General features: G+C 41.9%; 1 protein-coding gene and 1 non-coding gene across 5 annotated transcripts in view; both read right to left on the bottom strand.

The window, feature by feature from the left end:
* Positions 1-5,590, bottom strand: part of KIF2A (kinesin family member 2A) — a 73,618-nt gene extending 68,028 nt beyond the window's left edge. For 2 of the 4 annotated variants that reach the window (XM_028521284.2, XM_028521292.2), the window contains exon 1: positions 5,248-5,586. In XM_028521284.2, coding sequence (XP_028377085.1) covers positions 5,248-5,311 — 64 coding nt within the window. In that variant the 5' untranslated portion in view covers positions 5,312-5,586. Of the gene's footprint in view, positions 1-5,247 lie in introns of all 4 variants that reach the window. The other 2 variants (XM_036020324.1, XM_028521277.2) reach the window with 2 other exon arrangements.
* A 5,565-nt stretch (positions 5,591-11,155) lies between these two features.
* LOC114514485 lies at positions 11,156-11,289 on the bottom strand. The gene has a single exon (XR_003686066.1). It is a non-coding gene; the product is annotated as a small nucleolar RNA SNORA7 (small nucleolar RNA).
* Positions 11,290-13,393: the final 2,104 nt, after the last annotated feature.

The following is a 13,393-nucleotide window of genomic DNA, read 5'->3' as shown; positions in this document are numbered from 1 at the left end:
CTACAACTGGATTGAAGAGTGAAAATTAGTTTTATCTAGGAGTTAAAAATTATATCTATTTTAAAGGTCAGAACTATGAACTCAAAACAAACACCTTCAAAGATGATTTTTAGGTTACAGGACAGCAGTGTTAAAAGCAAAGGGACGTTGCTAAATCCAAAAATTAACCTTTGCAAAAGATTCATGAAATTTTAATGACAAGTATATTTATGACTAGAAAGAACGGGACCAGATGATCTCTAAAAGAATACTGATTTTCTAAACTCACACCTCCTTCCCTAGTTGAACAGACACAGGTTTAACTGGCTCTTTGCTATTTTCTCCAGTTTTTAAAAAATTATGACACATAAAACAAGTTGATACATAGCCTTTCCCCAGAGTTCCAAAAATTCATCATGGGAATAAAGTGACTGAGCAATGAATATAGATTCCCAGCTCTCAGGTGAAATTCTGGAGCAACTAATGAATGGCTAACTACTGAAGAGGGCTTTAAAGGCTTACTTTGCTGAATCTTAATCCTTATAGTCAGAATTCAATTTGATCTCACCAATTTCGAAATTTTTGTTTTTAATCCTCACCCAAAGACATACTTAGAGAAAGGGGAAAGAAGGGAGAGAGAGAGTGTGAAAAGAAAACATTGATCAGTTGCCTCTTGTACACGTGGACCAGGGACCAAACTTGCAACCTAGCCATTTGCTCTAACTGGAAATCAACTGCAACCTTTTAATATGGGTCAATGCTCCAACCAAGTGAGCCACACTGGCCAGGGCAATATGGCAAAATTTAAGCAATGTTATCAATTGTAGGTTTTCTGAGCCTCTTTGGTGGTAGCAGTAGCAAGGATTTTATTACAGGGGCTTTTGTATCTCAAAAACAAAAGTATGCATACCGTACAACTTCATACCATCACCAGCAAACATCTGCCAGCACTTAAAGTGAGAGCTAGGAGAGAAACAACTTACAGTCTTTGGTCCAGGCTATGGCCCCTTATTAACCTTATCATCATGACAAATAATGCAACCTCAGATTCATTTGTATAATGATGAATCTACCGCCTTCCTACCCTGCTTACCTCATATAGATTCTGGTAGGATCCAATTAGATAACCAACCCATTTGGAAAACCATGAAGGCCTAACAAATACATAGATGGAACCATTATCATGTTAGTTATCATGTAAAAGGAAATTATTAATCCACAAATTCCTCCATTCTACCCATTCCATCATCAATAACATAACTGTACCTAAAGAACAACTATTGAATGTACTGCTTAGTGGTTTATTTTTATTACCTAAATTTATAAAATCTATTCTCCAAAAGTCTATACAATGACAGTAAAGATGAACTAGCAGAAGAGTAAATGTAGCAAAGCAGGTAGAGAATTAGGCTGTTTAAAAGAAACTTTTCTAAAGACTGCCTATCCTTACATGCCAACATCCCCAACGAGTCCTTTGAAATCTTCAATTTCCTCTGGATTTCAGATGCTTAATTAATGCACTCTTTTCACCAATGGTTAATTAAGAAACAGGAATATTTTCCTCTCACAGTATTGAGTTTTGTGACCTTCTAACCCACCACACCATACTACTTTTTATCAGATCATTCCTAATTGGCCTCTACAAAACTGCTCGCTAGTGGCTTTCCCACAAATGAGAAGCAATTTCCTATATCTTGATTGGGCTGTAGAAAGCTGTATAACATGGTTGCCAAATAATGGAGAACTCTCTCTTTACTGTCACAGTTCTTGATAAATTGTCTGGTTTGAATCTTGACAAGTCACTTATGGTTACTTGAGACTGAGTCTCCACATTTATAAAAATAAGAACTAGATTAATTCCAAAGATCTTTCTGGTTGAAATAATCTATGATTCTCTTCCAATCACATATCAATACGGTGACTAAGGGACCCCAAACACAAACCCATCTTAACTGCAGCCTCCAAATATTCAAAGTATTTCTCATCCCTCCCCTAGTCCTCAAAGGGTAGTCACAGCTACTGTAGAACATTTTTAAAATGTTTTAACAGTGTAGTTTAAAATTTCCCAACAAAGACTATCTTGCCATACAACAGTAATACTGTACTAATAGTTTAGTTTTTAGAATCACTGGATTCTAAAAAGGAAGTGAATCAGAACGATAATAGGAAGACACATACAAGAAAATATACTGGAAAAATACAATAAAGATTAAATCCATAAAACAAAAGAAAATAAAATATACATGAGTGTCCATTTCCAAAAACCAGTTTAATTTCACACCGAGTTATGTCCTGCAGCTGGGAACAACCTCAGGAGTCCAAGCCTAACCTCTGTCCTTTCTAACCTTAGTCTGACTCGCCTTGGCTGATCACTCAAGTTCCGTCAACTCTGGGGATTCTGAACTAAACAGTCTGTATAGGATGTGAGAGGCCAGAGGCGGGGAGGTGGCAACACAGGATGAGCACAGATGGAGGGTTTCACTTCCTGGTAAGAGCCCATCTGAATGGTTAGTTAAAATAACATTTGAAAACCCAAAATCCAATAATAAGTGATTTACTCGAAAACTACATGCAAAGAAACTCTGCTAGGCACAGAGTGGATACACAGATGAATTCAGGGAATTTAAGTCTATTAGTATTTCAATCTTGTAACACACTGGTTGAAGTGTGGGGGGTAGCCTGCCATCTTTTCACTGCATTCCCCACTCCACCCCCTCTCTAGTGCAGTTTAAAACAAATATTAAGAGAAATAAGCCCAAATATCAATACTTAAGGAAATACACTGTCTGATGAGTGATACAGATGACAGGAATTCAGAGGCGAACCGGCCATCTGGTTTTAGTAATAAGTGAAGATTTACTGGGATTAGTTTTGAGCAGCGTCTTGAAAGAGGAATAAATCCATCTTAGTTTTCCTGTTTGCCCTTGGAATATGTTTTATTAATAAAGAGTATCACAGATAGGAGAAGCATGCTCTAAAAGAAGGACAAGGATCACCATTAGCAACCAATCAAGTCACCAGTTAACAGCAGCCTGGAGCAGCCCTTCCTCAACCTTCTGATTTCCATTGTCTCAGGCAATCACACAATCAATCACATTTGTCATTGTTCATCCAACGACAAAGTTTATTTTTGTTACAATTACCACTAGTATCTTGCCCATTACAGATCAGCTATAAAAGTAGGAGAAAACAGCTTCTTTAAAGTGAAAAAGGGAAAGCTTAAGGGCAGTCTCCCAGACATCAATTTCCACTGTGAAATACTATCCTCCAATGCAAATAATCATCTCTTCAAGTTCTCTACTTATCTTTTACCTTTCAAACACCATCATGCATCTGAGGTGCATAAATATATATGTACATGAGCACAGGTCAGGATAATACACATTGTAAAGACTTCCATTATTTCTCATGGGCAAACTGCTTTGAAATCTGATTTTAGCTTACATGCACTTATGTAAGAACACAAAGCTCTTACTGCCTGGGTTTCTGGTACAGGTAGAAGGTGAAGGCTGAAAGAGTATTAAAACCCTCTATCCTAGAATCCTGAAAGAACCAAAATTATTTCAAGTCCAATACATTTAAATAAAAAGATGTTGGTCCAGAAAAAAGTAAATATATACAAACCTTGCAAAGTCATATTGCTCCCCCCCCCCTTTTGGGGAGGATAGATTTTAAACTAACATCTATAATCACAGTTAAAAGCTTGGAATGTAAAAACTTACACATTTAATTTCACTCCAAAATTTTAAATTATATGCAAATCTTACTTTTGCTAGTACACAGTGAATGAACCTGCATTCACCTAAGAAATAACACTAACAATATTGTTTAAGGGAAGTAACTTGAAGTGAGTAATATAAAGAAACCCCAACCCAAGTAAAGGAGACATCTTTCTCACAAGTGTTATTGGTAACTTCTAAACCTCTAAGTCGCATAATTTACCTTTCCGCATACAAGATATTGATGCTTCTAGTTGTTATTACAAATCTCAAATATAATGAAGGAAAAAATCATTAACTATATGGATCTTCCAATATACCACACAGATAAGGTGAAAAATCAATCTAGTTTCGCATAACTTGGTCAAACTTGGTAGAAACCAAGAGGGTGTAGGTGTGATAGCAACACTACTGCTGACGAGGATAGAGGATAATCAACTGTAAGTTAAAGGTATGGGTATAACAGAGATCGAGTAAAGAACACCGCACACTTCTAATTCATTCTCTCCATGCGTTTTCTCCTTCACATTATAAATTATTTCCAAGCCTGGCTGGCATCTCACTCCACACCCCAAGCTAGTGACATAAAACATTTCCCCCATAGGAACCTAGAGAAAGCTACCTAAGCCTACGGGTTGTTGTTGTTTTTTTTTTCTTTCTTTCTTTTTCTAGTTAAGCATGTATCTCCACCTCGCCTTACACTTTTCTCTCGGTTACCTCTCCTGGGGGTGTGAAAATACCAACATCCAGTCGCCCGCCCCCATCCTCAGTGGCTTCTGGCATTGACTAGGCTCATCGCCTCTCCTTCCCTTGCAGTCTCTTCACCTTAGAGAAGCTCATCGAATACTTCCTTCACCTACTCCCCCACCCTTATTCATGGCCGAGCAACACATTCTCCACATCCTTCTTCCAAGGAAGGGACTAGTGAAAAAGGACACATGTTCGAGAAACGAAAGCCGAAGAACCTTGACAACCACACAGCAGTTTAAACCAAAGGGGTTGGCCTTCTCCCTCCACCTCGGCCTCTTACCAGTAGGGTTCTCTAAATACTGAAATCACTGGTCTCCCGCTCTCCCCAGCCCCCACCCCTCAGAGATGAGGCCGGAAAATGAAAAGAACCGAGTGAAACGCGACGGTAGGTCATCCTTCGCCAAGCCCGCTGCCCTCGTCCGCCTCCCCCGGACTGGAGTCCCCGGGGAGGATGGTGATCACGGGAGAAGTGAGGGGCCCCTGGCCCAGGACCCTGCACCGCGCCCGCCTGACACCCCCAAAGACTCGGACAGTGACACCCGGGCCTTCCGCGCTGGCTTCCCCTCCGCCCAGCCCCGCCACACACAGGGCACCTCCCCGCCCCCTGCACTGCAGCGGCACCCGAGGTGGACCCCAGGCCGGCCTCGGTAGCACACGAGCCACACACAAAAGCGCCGCGGCCGCCGCCTTCCCGCCCCCACACCCTGGCGAAGCAATCAATGAGGCGGCCGGCGCCCGCGTCCCCACGATGCACATCCGAATGCGGGACCTGGCAGACAGGGGCGGCGGCACGGCTCACCATCGCTCCGCTTGATCTCCACGTAAATCCCGATCTGGATCTTGCCGAAGTTGGCCGTTGCCATCACCTCATCTGGAGCAGCGGCGGCGGGTCGAGGGAGGGGGACGGGAGGGCGGAAAAGGCGGGGAGGGGGCGGGGTAGGTGCGGGAGGGGGAGCGGTTGCCCGCGGCCGCGCTGGCCCGGGCGACAGCGTGAACGCGAGCCGGGGCCGCGAGGAGCAGCGGCGGGCAGGCGAGCCGAGGTCCGAGGCCTGCCGGCGGGCGGGAAGACGCACACCCCTGGGCGTCGGGGTGAAGCTAGGGCCGAGGCAGACCGGCTGCGCCGGGGAGAGTGGGAGGGTCCACGACGCCCGTCGGGAGCAGACGCTAAGGAGGCGGGGCGCCGCTCGCATGCGCAGATTGCGCCTCTCGCGTCCCTTCCTCCTCGGCCTGCCTTTCCCGGCTGCCTCGAGGCGGCCCCGCCCAGCTCCGCAGCAAGGCGGGCTGTGGCAACTGCCTGCGGGGCGGAGGGAGGGGTGCGCGCGGCCCGGCCCCTAACGAGCAGTCGTCGAGTTTGATTTTAGCGCGCGGTCTGAGAGAAGTGGCAAGCCGCGTGCCGGAGCCTTCCGGTCTCTCTGGCTTCCCTGAATTGGCGCTTTTGCCGGAGTGGACTCTGGGACCCGTGGTTTCAGGGCTCTCCAAGTGGAACTCGGGGCTAAGGTGCCGACCGCCAGGCCTCAGTGGTTCTTTTGAGAGTGTCGCCTCTTTTGCTCCTTAGAAGTGGCTAGCCCAAGTAGCCAAGCCCAGGTTTCCTATCCAGTTATGGAAGAAGAGAAGAAGCACCTTTGAGGTGACACGCACCCTAAGCCAGAATGAAGATCCCCAAGAAGGGGTTCTTCATGGCCTTGTCTTATACTCCTGGCCTTTCAGAAGAAAAAACCTTGTGGTGGCACAGCCTCGACAGTTCCATTTATGATGCACCTGTTGCTGGTGTTCTGCCTTTGCTGTAGGATGTAAGACTCATTTACCTGGGCCCATAAACCCAGTAACTATGATTCAAGGACAGAGAGCAGACAAGGTTGACACTAAGGTATGTGCCCTTTCTTCAGAGTCACTTGACTAGTTTGACCACATCTGCTTGTGGGAGAGCAAGACTCTCCCCAGCAGGAAGGCCATGTGGACACGAACTATGGAAACTTCACAGCGCCATGTAAAAACCTCCGAACTGTGACTTTTGCTTCCAGTATTGCAACTTAATATGAGGAAGCACACTTTTCAGGCCCTACTTTTTCTAGTCATTGTTAATATCTCTGTAATAATAACTAAAAAATACAAGGTTTTAAAGTTTTTAAATTGGAAACTGGATAATGTGTGTTAAGGGCGTGTGTGCATATATGCATGCAACATGCCTCGAGTTTTCAGCTTAGTATAAGTAATCAAGTAGACTCTTTAAAAAAAGGCTAGAAGTCCAGGCCTCCATCTGTAATTTAAACATATTGAATGCATGCTTGTCAAAAGCCATGTTAAACCAGGAATAATTTCTGTGGAAAAAACACTGGGTAGACAACTTAGAAAATAACTTCTTTTACATTCCAGAAATAACATTACTGTAAATCTCACTTCAGGACCTCTTTCAAAATAAGATTTGACCAAACCAAGTCTTTGTTTTTTCAGTTATTAAAAATAATCTTAGGAATTTCATCTGAACTCTTTGAGCTCCTGTCTAGTGGAACTCATTCTCTGATGTCTCTATGACTGAGGTATAAATAAATAAAGCATCTATTTATTTGCTTGCAATTTCTTTAAAGAATGCAAATAAACCAAGCTATATAGCTATTAAATTTAAAATTGCTTCATAAAATGTTTATCATGGTTGCTGACACATACATTACACCCTGTGGGTTATGTAATTAAGAAGTCTGAACCTTTAATTTATATACAAAAGTATTTTTAAAATTTGTGCATCATGCTCCATAAAACTGCATGAGACATGCAACCTGTCAAACCCAAAATCTCTCCGTTGTACCTCATACCCAAAAGGCTTAAGTTTTTTGGTACACCCAAGCATGTATATTTACCATAACTTGCATCGTGGGCTTTTTTTACAAGAGGTCTCCTGAAGAGCAGCCATAAATAAGTGCAGTGTGGCTATGGTTTCATCAACATCCTGGATCAAGAATTCTGACTCTGGCTCAGGCATTTGGAAAATATATAACTCTAGCACAGTGACTGGCTCATAGCAGGTACTCAGACATTTGTTCATAGAGTTAACTTGTTAAACTGCTCTAAATCTTCATTACCTCTTTGAATAGCCTAGAAAAATAACATTTTATCTTTCAGCTGTAGAAAGTTTTTGTGAGGGTCAAATTAAATAATAAAAATGTGGTGATGCTTTGCTATTTATATAGTATTGAAAACAAAGTATAACCATCCTATAAAAAATAATCTGGTACTCTACTATAACCATCAAATCATTAATTAGAATTTTACATCTAGTGATATAAAATTAAATACCCTTTGGAATTTGGCTCTGGCCCTCAACTCATATACGACAGGATAGCAACAGTGTTACAGACCTGTCTGTATTCTTTTACCCACTCGGGTCCATCCTACCTTAAGTGACAGAATAATCTTGCTTAAGGATTTCCATCAAGTCATATCCTATTAAGAGTGGCTGTTGTTGCCCTATTCTGAAATAAACCATTTTGAAAGAAATAATAATTATTGTAACCCAATCAAGTCAAACTCCTTATTATGTCTATTTTTTTGAAATATTTCTCTGCTTTGGTATCATTACTATATAAACTTTAAGAGGTTATTACAAGCAAGAGGCTGTTAAGATAGTGAGAGTTGAAGCAGAAGCCAGCATTCACTGTCCTTAACTAGTTACCTGCTCCTTTGGGGAGGAGCAGAGGCACACCGTGACTCTAGGACTGTTCAGATTAAAAGTACTTATCTACATCTTCTTACTGAAATTTTTCATTCAGTGTTTGCATCTATTGTCAATAGTTCCACAAAGTTTATGGATCAAGGATCAAGTGGAGAAAATGTGTAGGGTTGGCAGAAACTTTCTTTGGCTTTATTGTCCACTTCTGCCCTGTCCAGTGCCCTGGACTCTTTTTGAAGACTTTTTAGTTGTCAGATATTCCCACTGCCATTAAATTTACTCATATTTTAATTCTAATTAAACTGCTATATTTTCACTATAACTTACTTTAGTCCTTAAACAAATACATTAGAAATACCTGGTAGGTATAAATAGCAATCTGCTATTTCTAAAATATCCACTCTTTTCTTCTCCATTGGATTTCACTCCACAACCTACAAATATGCTTAAGCTCCTGTCTCTTGAAAGCAAAACTCTGGACTTCCGGCCAAGATGGAGGTGTAGGTAGACACACTGTGCCTCCTCGACAACCAAAAGAAGGATAACAACAATTTAAAAACAAAAAAACAACCAGAACTGACAGAAAACCGAACTGTATGGAAGTCTGACAACCAAGGAGTTAAAGAAGACACATTCATCCAGACAGGTAGGTAGGAGGGGCAGAGTCAGGCAGTCAGGGACAGAGAGGACTCTTGGCAAGGCAGTGGCTGGCGGACCCAGTGAGGTAGTGTTACAGAACAGACAAGGGGAGAGGGAGGAAATTATTGGCCCACCCAGGGACACCAAAAACTGTTACAGAACAAAGGGGCCAAAGGGGGTGAGGACGATATACTGTTACTGAAAGGACCCCCCACTAGGTTTGATTGTCTATCGCCTTTAGGAAAGACAGCTCTCAAAGCCAAAGATTTATGAAAGGAAAGGAAATGTTTATTTAATGTGTACAGACTTAAAGTGGTGACCTAATATGTTCATTAAAATATCAAAGTCCTTTTGGATACCTGCAGCCGACCACAGTGCTTCCTTCCCTCCCTGCCCTAATTCAGGGTACCATTACTCAGGAAAAGAAGCAAAGATCCAGCCTCCTGACACCATCAGCTGTGTCACTGTCCAGGCAGGGTCTCTAATTAATCCAAAGCCATGTGGCACCTTCTCATGGCCTACTGACAAGAGTTCTTTCACCCTTTTTCCAGGCAAAGTCTCTCCTGCTTCCCAGGCCACATGGCCTAAGGGAGCACCCCAAAGCCGTGTGATCCTCTTCTACCAAAGCTGTGGAAGTCCCCACTCTGGCCAAAACCACATGGTTCTTCTTTCCACCAAAGCTGCGGGGGGGAGGAGGGGGTTGCCACTCGGCTTTTGGGTCCCAAAGTGGTTGGACCCAAGGAGGAACACACCAAGGCACATCATAATTACATTACCCAAGATTAAAATTAAGGAGAGAATCCTAGAAGCAGCAAGAGAAAAGGGGACAATTACCTACAAAGGAGTTCCCATCAGACTGTCAGATGATTTCTCAAAAGAGACCTTATAGGCAAGAAGGGGCTGGAAAGAAGTATTCCAAGTCATGAAAGGCAAGGACCAACATCCAAGATTGCTCTATCCTGCAAAGCTTTCATTTAGAATGGAAGGGCAGATAAAGTGCTTCTCAGATAAGGTCAAGTTAAAGGAGTTCATCATCACCCAGCCCTTATTATATGAAATGTTAAAGGGATTTATCTAAGAAAAAGAAGATAAAAAACATGTAAAGTAAAATGACAGCAAACTCACAATCATTCACAACTGCACCTAAAACAAAAACAAAAGCAAACAACTAGAACAGGAACAGAACCACAGATATGGAGATCACATAGAGGGTTATCAATGGTGGGGAGGGGGAGAGGGAGAAAGGGGAAAAGGTACAGGGAATAAGAAGCATAAATGGTAGGTAGAAAATAGAAAAGGGGAGGGTAAGAATAGTGTAGGAAAAGTAGAAGCCAAAGAACTTATAGGTACAACTCATGGGCATGAACTAAAGGGGGGGAATATGCAGGTGGGAGGGAAGTGAAGGGGGGGAAATGGGACAACTGTATATAATAGCATAATCAATAAAATATATTTTAAAAACAAAAATCTCCCCTGGCTGGTGTAGCTCAGTGGATTGAGTGCAAGCTGTGAACCAAAGTGTCGCAGGTTCGATTCCCAGCCAGGGTACATGCCTGGGTTATAGGCCATAACCCCCAGCAACCGCACATTAATGTTTCTCTATCTCCCTCCCTTCCCTCTCTAAAAATAAATAAATAAAATCTTTTTAAAAAAATCTCTTGATCATTCCCTTCCTATTTAAATTCTATTTTATTTTTTATTTTCTGCCCCTGTCAAATTCTCAGATGAGTGTTTTGAATAACTGCCTTGATTCCTCATAACTCATTCATTTTTCTAACCTCTAAATCTGGTTTCATTCCTCTACTGAACTGTATTTTTAAAAGTAAAAAATTACCTTCTAATTACCTCATTCAGTGGACATTACCATCTTTATTTGCTTTGAACTCTTCAAAGAATGGCCTACCTACTCTCTCCCCAGCCATTTCTTGTCCACTTCTGCCTCAGTTCCTGCTCATACAGTAAATGATTTGCCCTCATCTTTCTTCTATTTAAAGATTTTCTGTCTGGCAAGGCACAGCTGAAGATTCTTTTCTTTATGAAGATTATTCCACCCAATGTAATATATAATAACTGCCCTATCTGGGTGATTCTCCCCCAGCCACGATCATCTGAAACACCTAAGAAAGATTTTAAATGAATACAGAAGCACAAACCCTACTCCAGGCCTAATGGTTTAAAATCTGCAGAGAAGAACTCAATGTGATCAATTTTTAAAAACTCATCAGGAGATTCTGACTTGTATGTACAACTAGCCAGTTCAAAACTATTGATTATTCCTAAATTCCCATAATTCAATATTTTCTGAACATTGGGCACTTAGGGACTGGGTACAGAATAGATACTGATTTTTTCCTAGTCCACATTCTTCATTATAATTCTTTCACTAATATACCTTTTTTTTTTTTGATGTTGCAGAGTGTCTTCCAATCACCAGCTATGGAGCAAGTGGGGAATGGAGTGGGTGCCTCTGCCAGGCTTGTTTTCCTCCCATCTACAAAGCTGGCAGAATATTAGCCATTCTCCAGATGCAATAATATACTTTTTGATAGTATACTTATCAAACTTATTTTGATAGTATACTTTCATTTATACTATTTGATAGTGTTGGATTATATTAATGGTCAACTATTGGTACAGAGCTAACGTACAAAGCCTTTGAAGGTCCATATAGGACTTAGATTTATACAGAAATATAAAATATGGGACTTCTGGTCAAGATGAAGGCGTAGGTAGATGCACTTAGCCTCCTTGCACAGCCATAAAAAAGCACTACAACTAAATCTGAAAACAACACCCAGAACTGTCAGAAAATTGAACTGTATGGAAGTCTGACAACCAAGGATTTAAAGTAGCCACATTCATCCAGATGGGTAGGAGGATGGAGACATGGAGAAGGGGCAAAGAGGTAGCAGTGGTGGAACAGGCCTGGGTGGTCCCACACTCCTGTGTGGTGGAAAAAAATTGGGAGGAATGTTTTGGGAGCCAGTGATACCAGCCTGAGGACAGACCATACAGCCCAATGTCCCAGTGTCAGGAAGAAAAAAATCCCCATAACTTCTGGCTGTAAAATCCAGTGTGGGTTGGGGCAGCAGAAGAAACTGCCAGATTTACAGGAAACTTTGCTTAAAAGGCCCATATGGTCTTAAAACATACACAAACCCACCCATTATGGTATTCAACACCAAGGCAATAGCTGGAAAGGTGCCAGTCACATACGGGAAGTGGGTGAAGTGAATGGAAATGGGGCAAGTGCCAGGCAACAAACTGAGTAGTCAGGCAGCATCACAGTCCCCTCTGTGGGCCCTCCCCCAACACAGAGCCACAGCACAGTGAAGCTGGTTGCCCCATGCTGGCCATTACCTAAGGCTCTGCCTAACACAATTTTTAGGTGCTTTTACAGGGAGTCAAAGCAGCTCTACCTAACACACAGAAACAAACACAGGGAGGCTGCCAAATTGAGGAGACAAAAGTATATGGCTGAAATGAAAGAACAAAACAAAACCCCAGAAAAAGAACTAAACGAAACAAAGATAAGCAACCTATCACATGCAGAGTTCAAAACACTGGTAAGCAGGATGCTCAAAGAACTCACTGAGTATGCAACAACACAAAGCAAGAAACAAAGTTTACACTACATGAAATAAAGAAACTCAGGGAATCAACAGTGAAGAGAAGGAAGTCAGGATTCACATCAATGATTTGGAACATAAGGAAAAAATAAACACGCAACAAGAACAGAAAGAAGAAAGAAAAATTCAAAAAAACAAGTATAGTATAAGAACACTCTGGGATATCTCCAAATGTGCCAATATCTAATCATAGGGATGCCAGAAGGAGAAGAGGGAGAGCAAGAAATTAAAAACTTATTTGAAAAAATAATGAAGGAGAACTTCCCCAATCTGGCAAAGGAAATAAACATACAAGTCCAGTAAGCATACAGAGTCCCAAACAAGTTGCATCCAAAGAGGACCACACCAAGACATATCATATTAAAATGTCAAAGGTTAAAGATAAAGAGAGAATCTTAAACACAGCAAGGGAAAAAGAGAGAGTTACTTACAAAGGAGCACCACATAAGACTGTCAGCTGATTTCTCAAAAGAAACTTTGTAGGAAAGAAGGGGCTAGCAAGAAGTATTCAAAGTAATGAAAAGCAAAGACCTACAACCTAGATTACTGTATCCAGCAAAGCTATCGTTTAGAATGGAAGGGCAGATAAAGCGCTTCCCAGACAAGGTTAAGCTAAAGGAGTTCACCACCAAGTCATTATTACCTGAAATGTCAAAGGTACTTATTTAAGGAAAAGAAGATCAAAACAATGATGATTAAAAGGGCAATAAATTCCCAACTATCAACAACTGAATCTAAAAAAAAACAAACTAAGCAAACAAGCAGAACAGGAACAGAATCATAGGTGTGAAGATCATTTTGAGAGCTATCAGTTGGGAGGTGGAAGGTGGAGAATGGGGGAAATGTTGCACTGATCAAGAAGCATAATCAGAGCCCTGGCTGGCATAGCTCAGTGGATAGAGCGTGGGCTGTGAACCAAAGTGTTGCAGGTTCGATTCCCAATCAGGGTACATGCCTGGGTTTCAGGCCATGACCCCCAGCAACCGCACATTGATGTTTCCCTCTCTCTCTAT

Source organism: Phyllostomus discolor, chromosome 3 (assembly GCF_004126475.2).
Source record: "Phyllostomus discolor isolate MPI-MPIP mPhyDis1 chromosome 3, mPhyDis1.pri.v3, whole genome shotgun sequence".
In the NCBI taxonomy this organism is placed as follows: Eukaryota; Metazoa; Chordata; class Mammalia; order Chiroptera; family Phyllostomidae; genus Phyllostomus; species Phyllostomus discolor.
The sequence above is the reverse complement of the archived record's forward strand: the minus strand, read 5'-3'. Positions and strand labels throughout refer to the sequence as shown.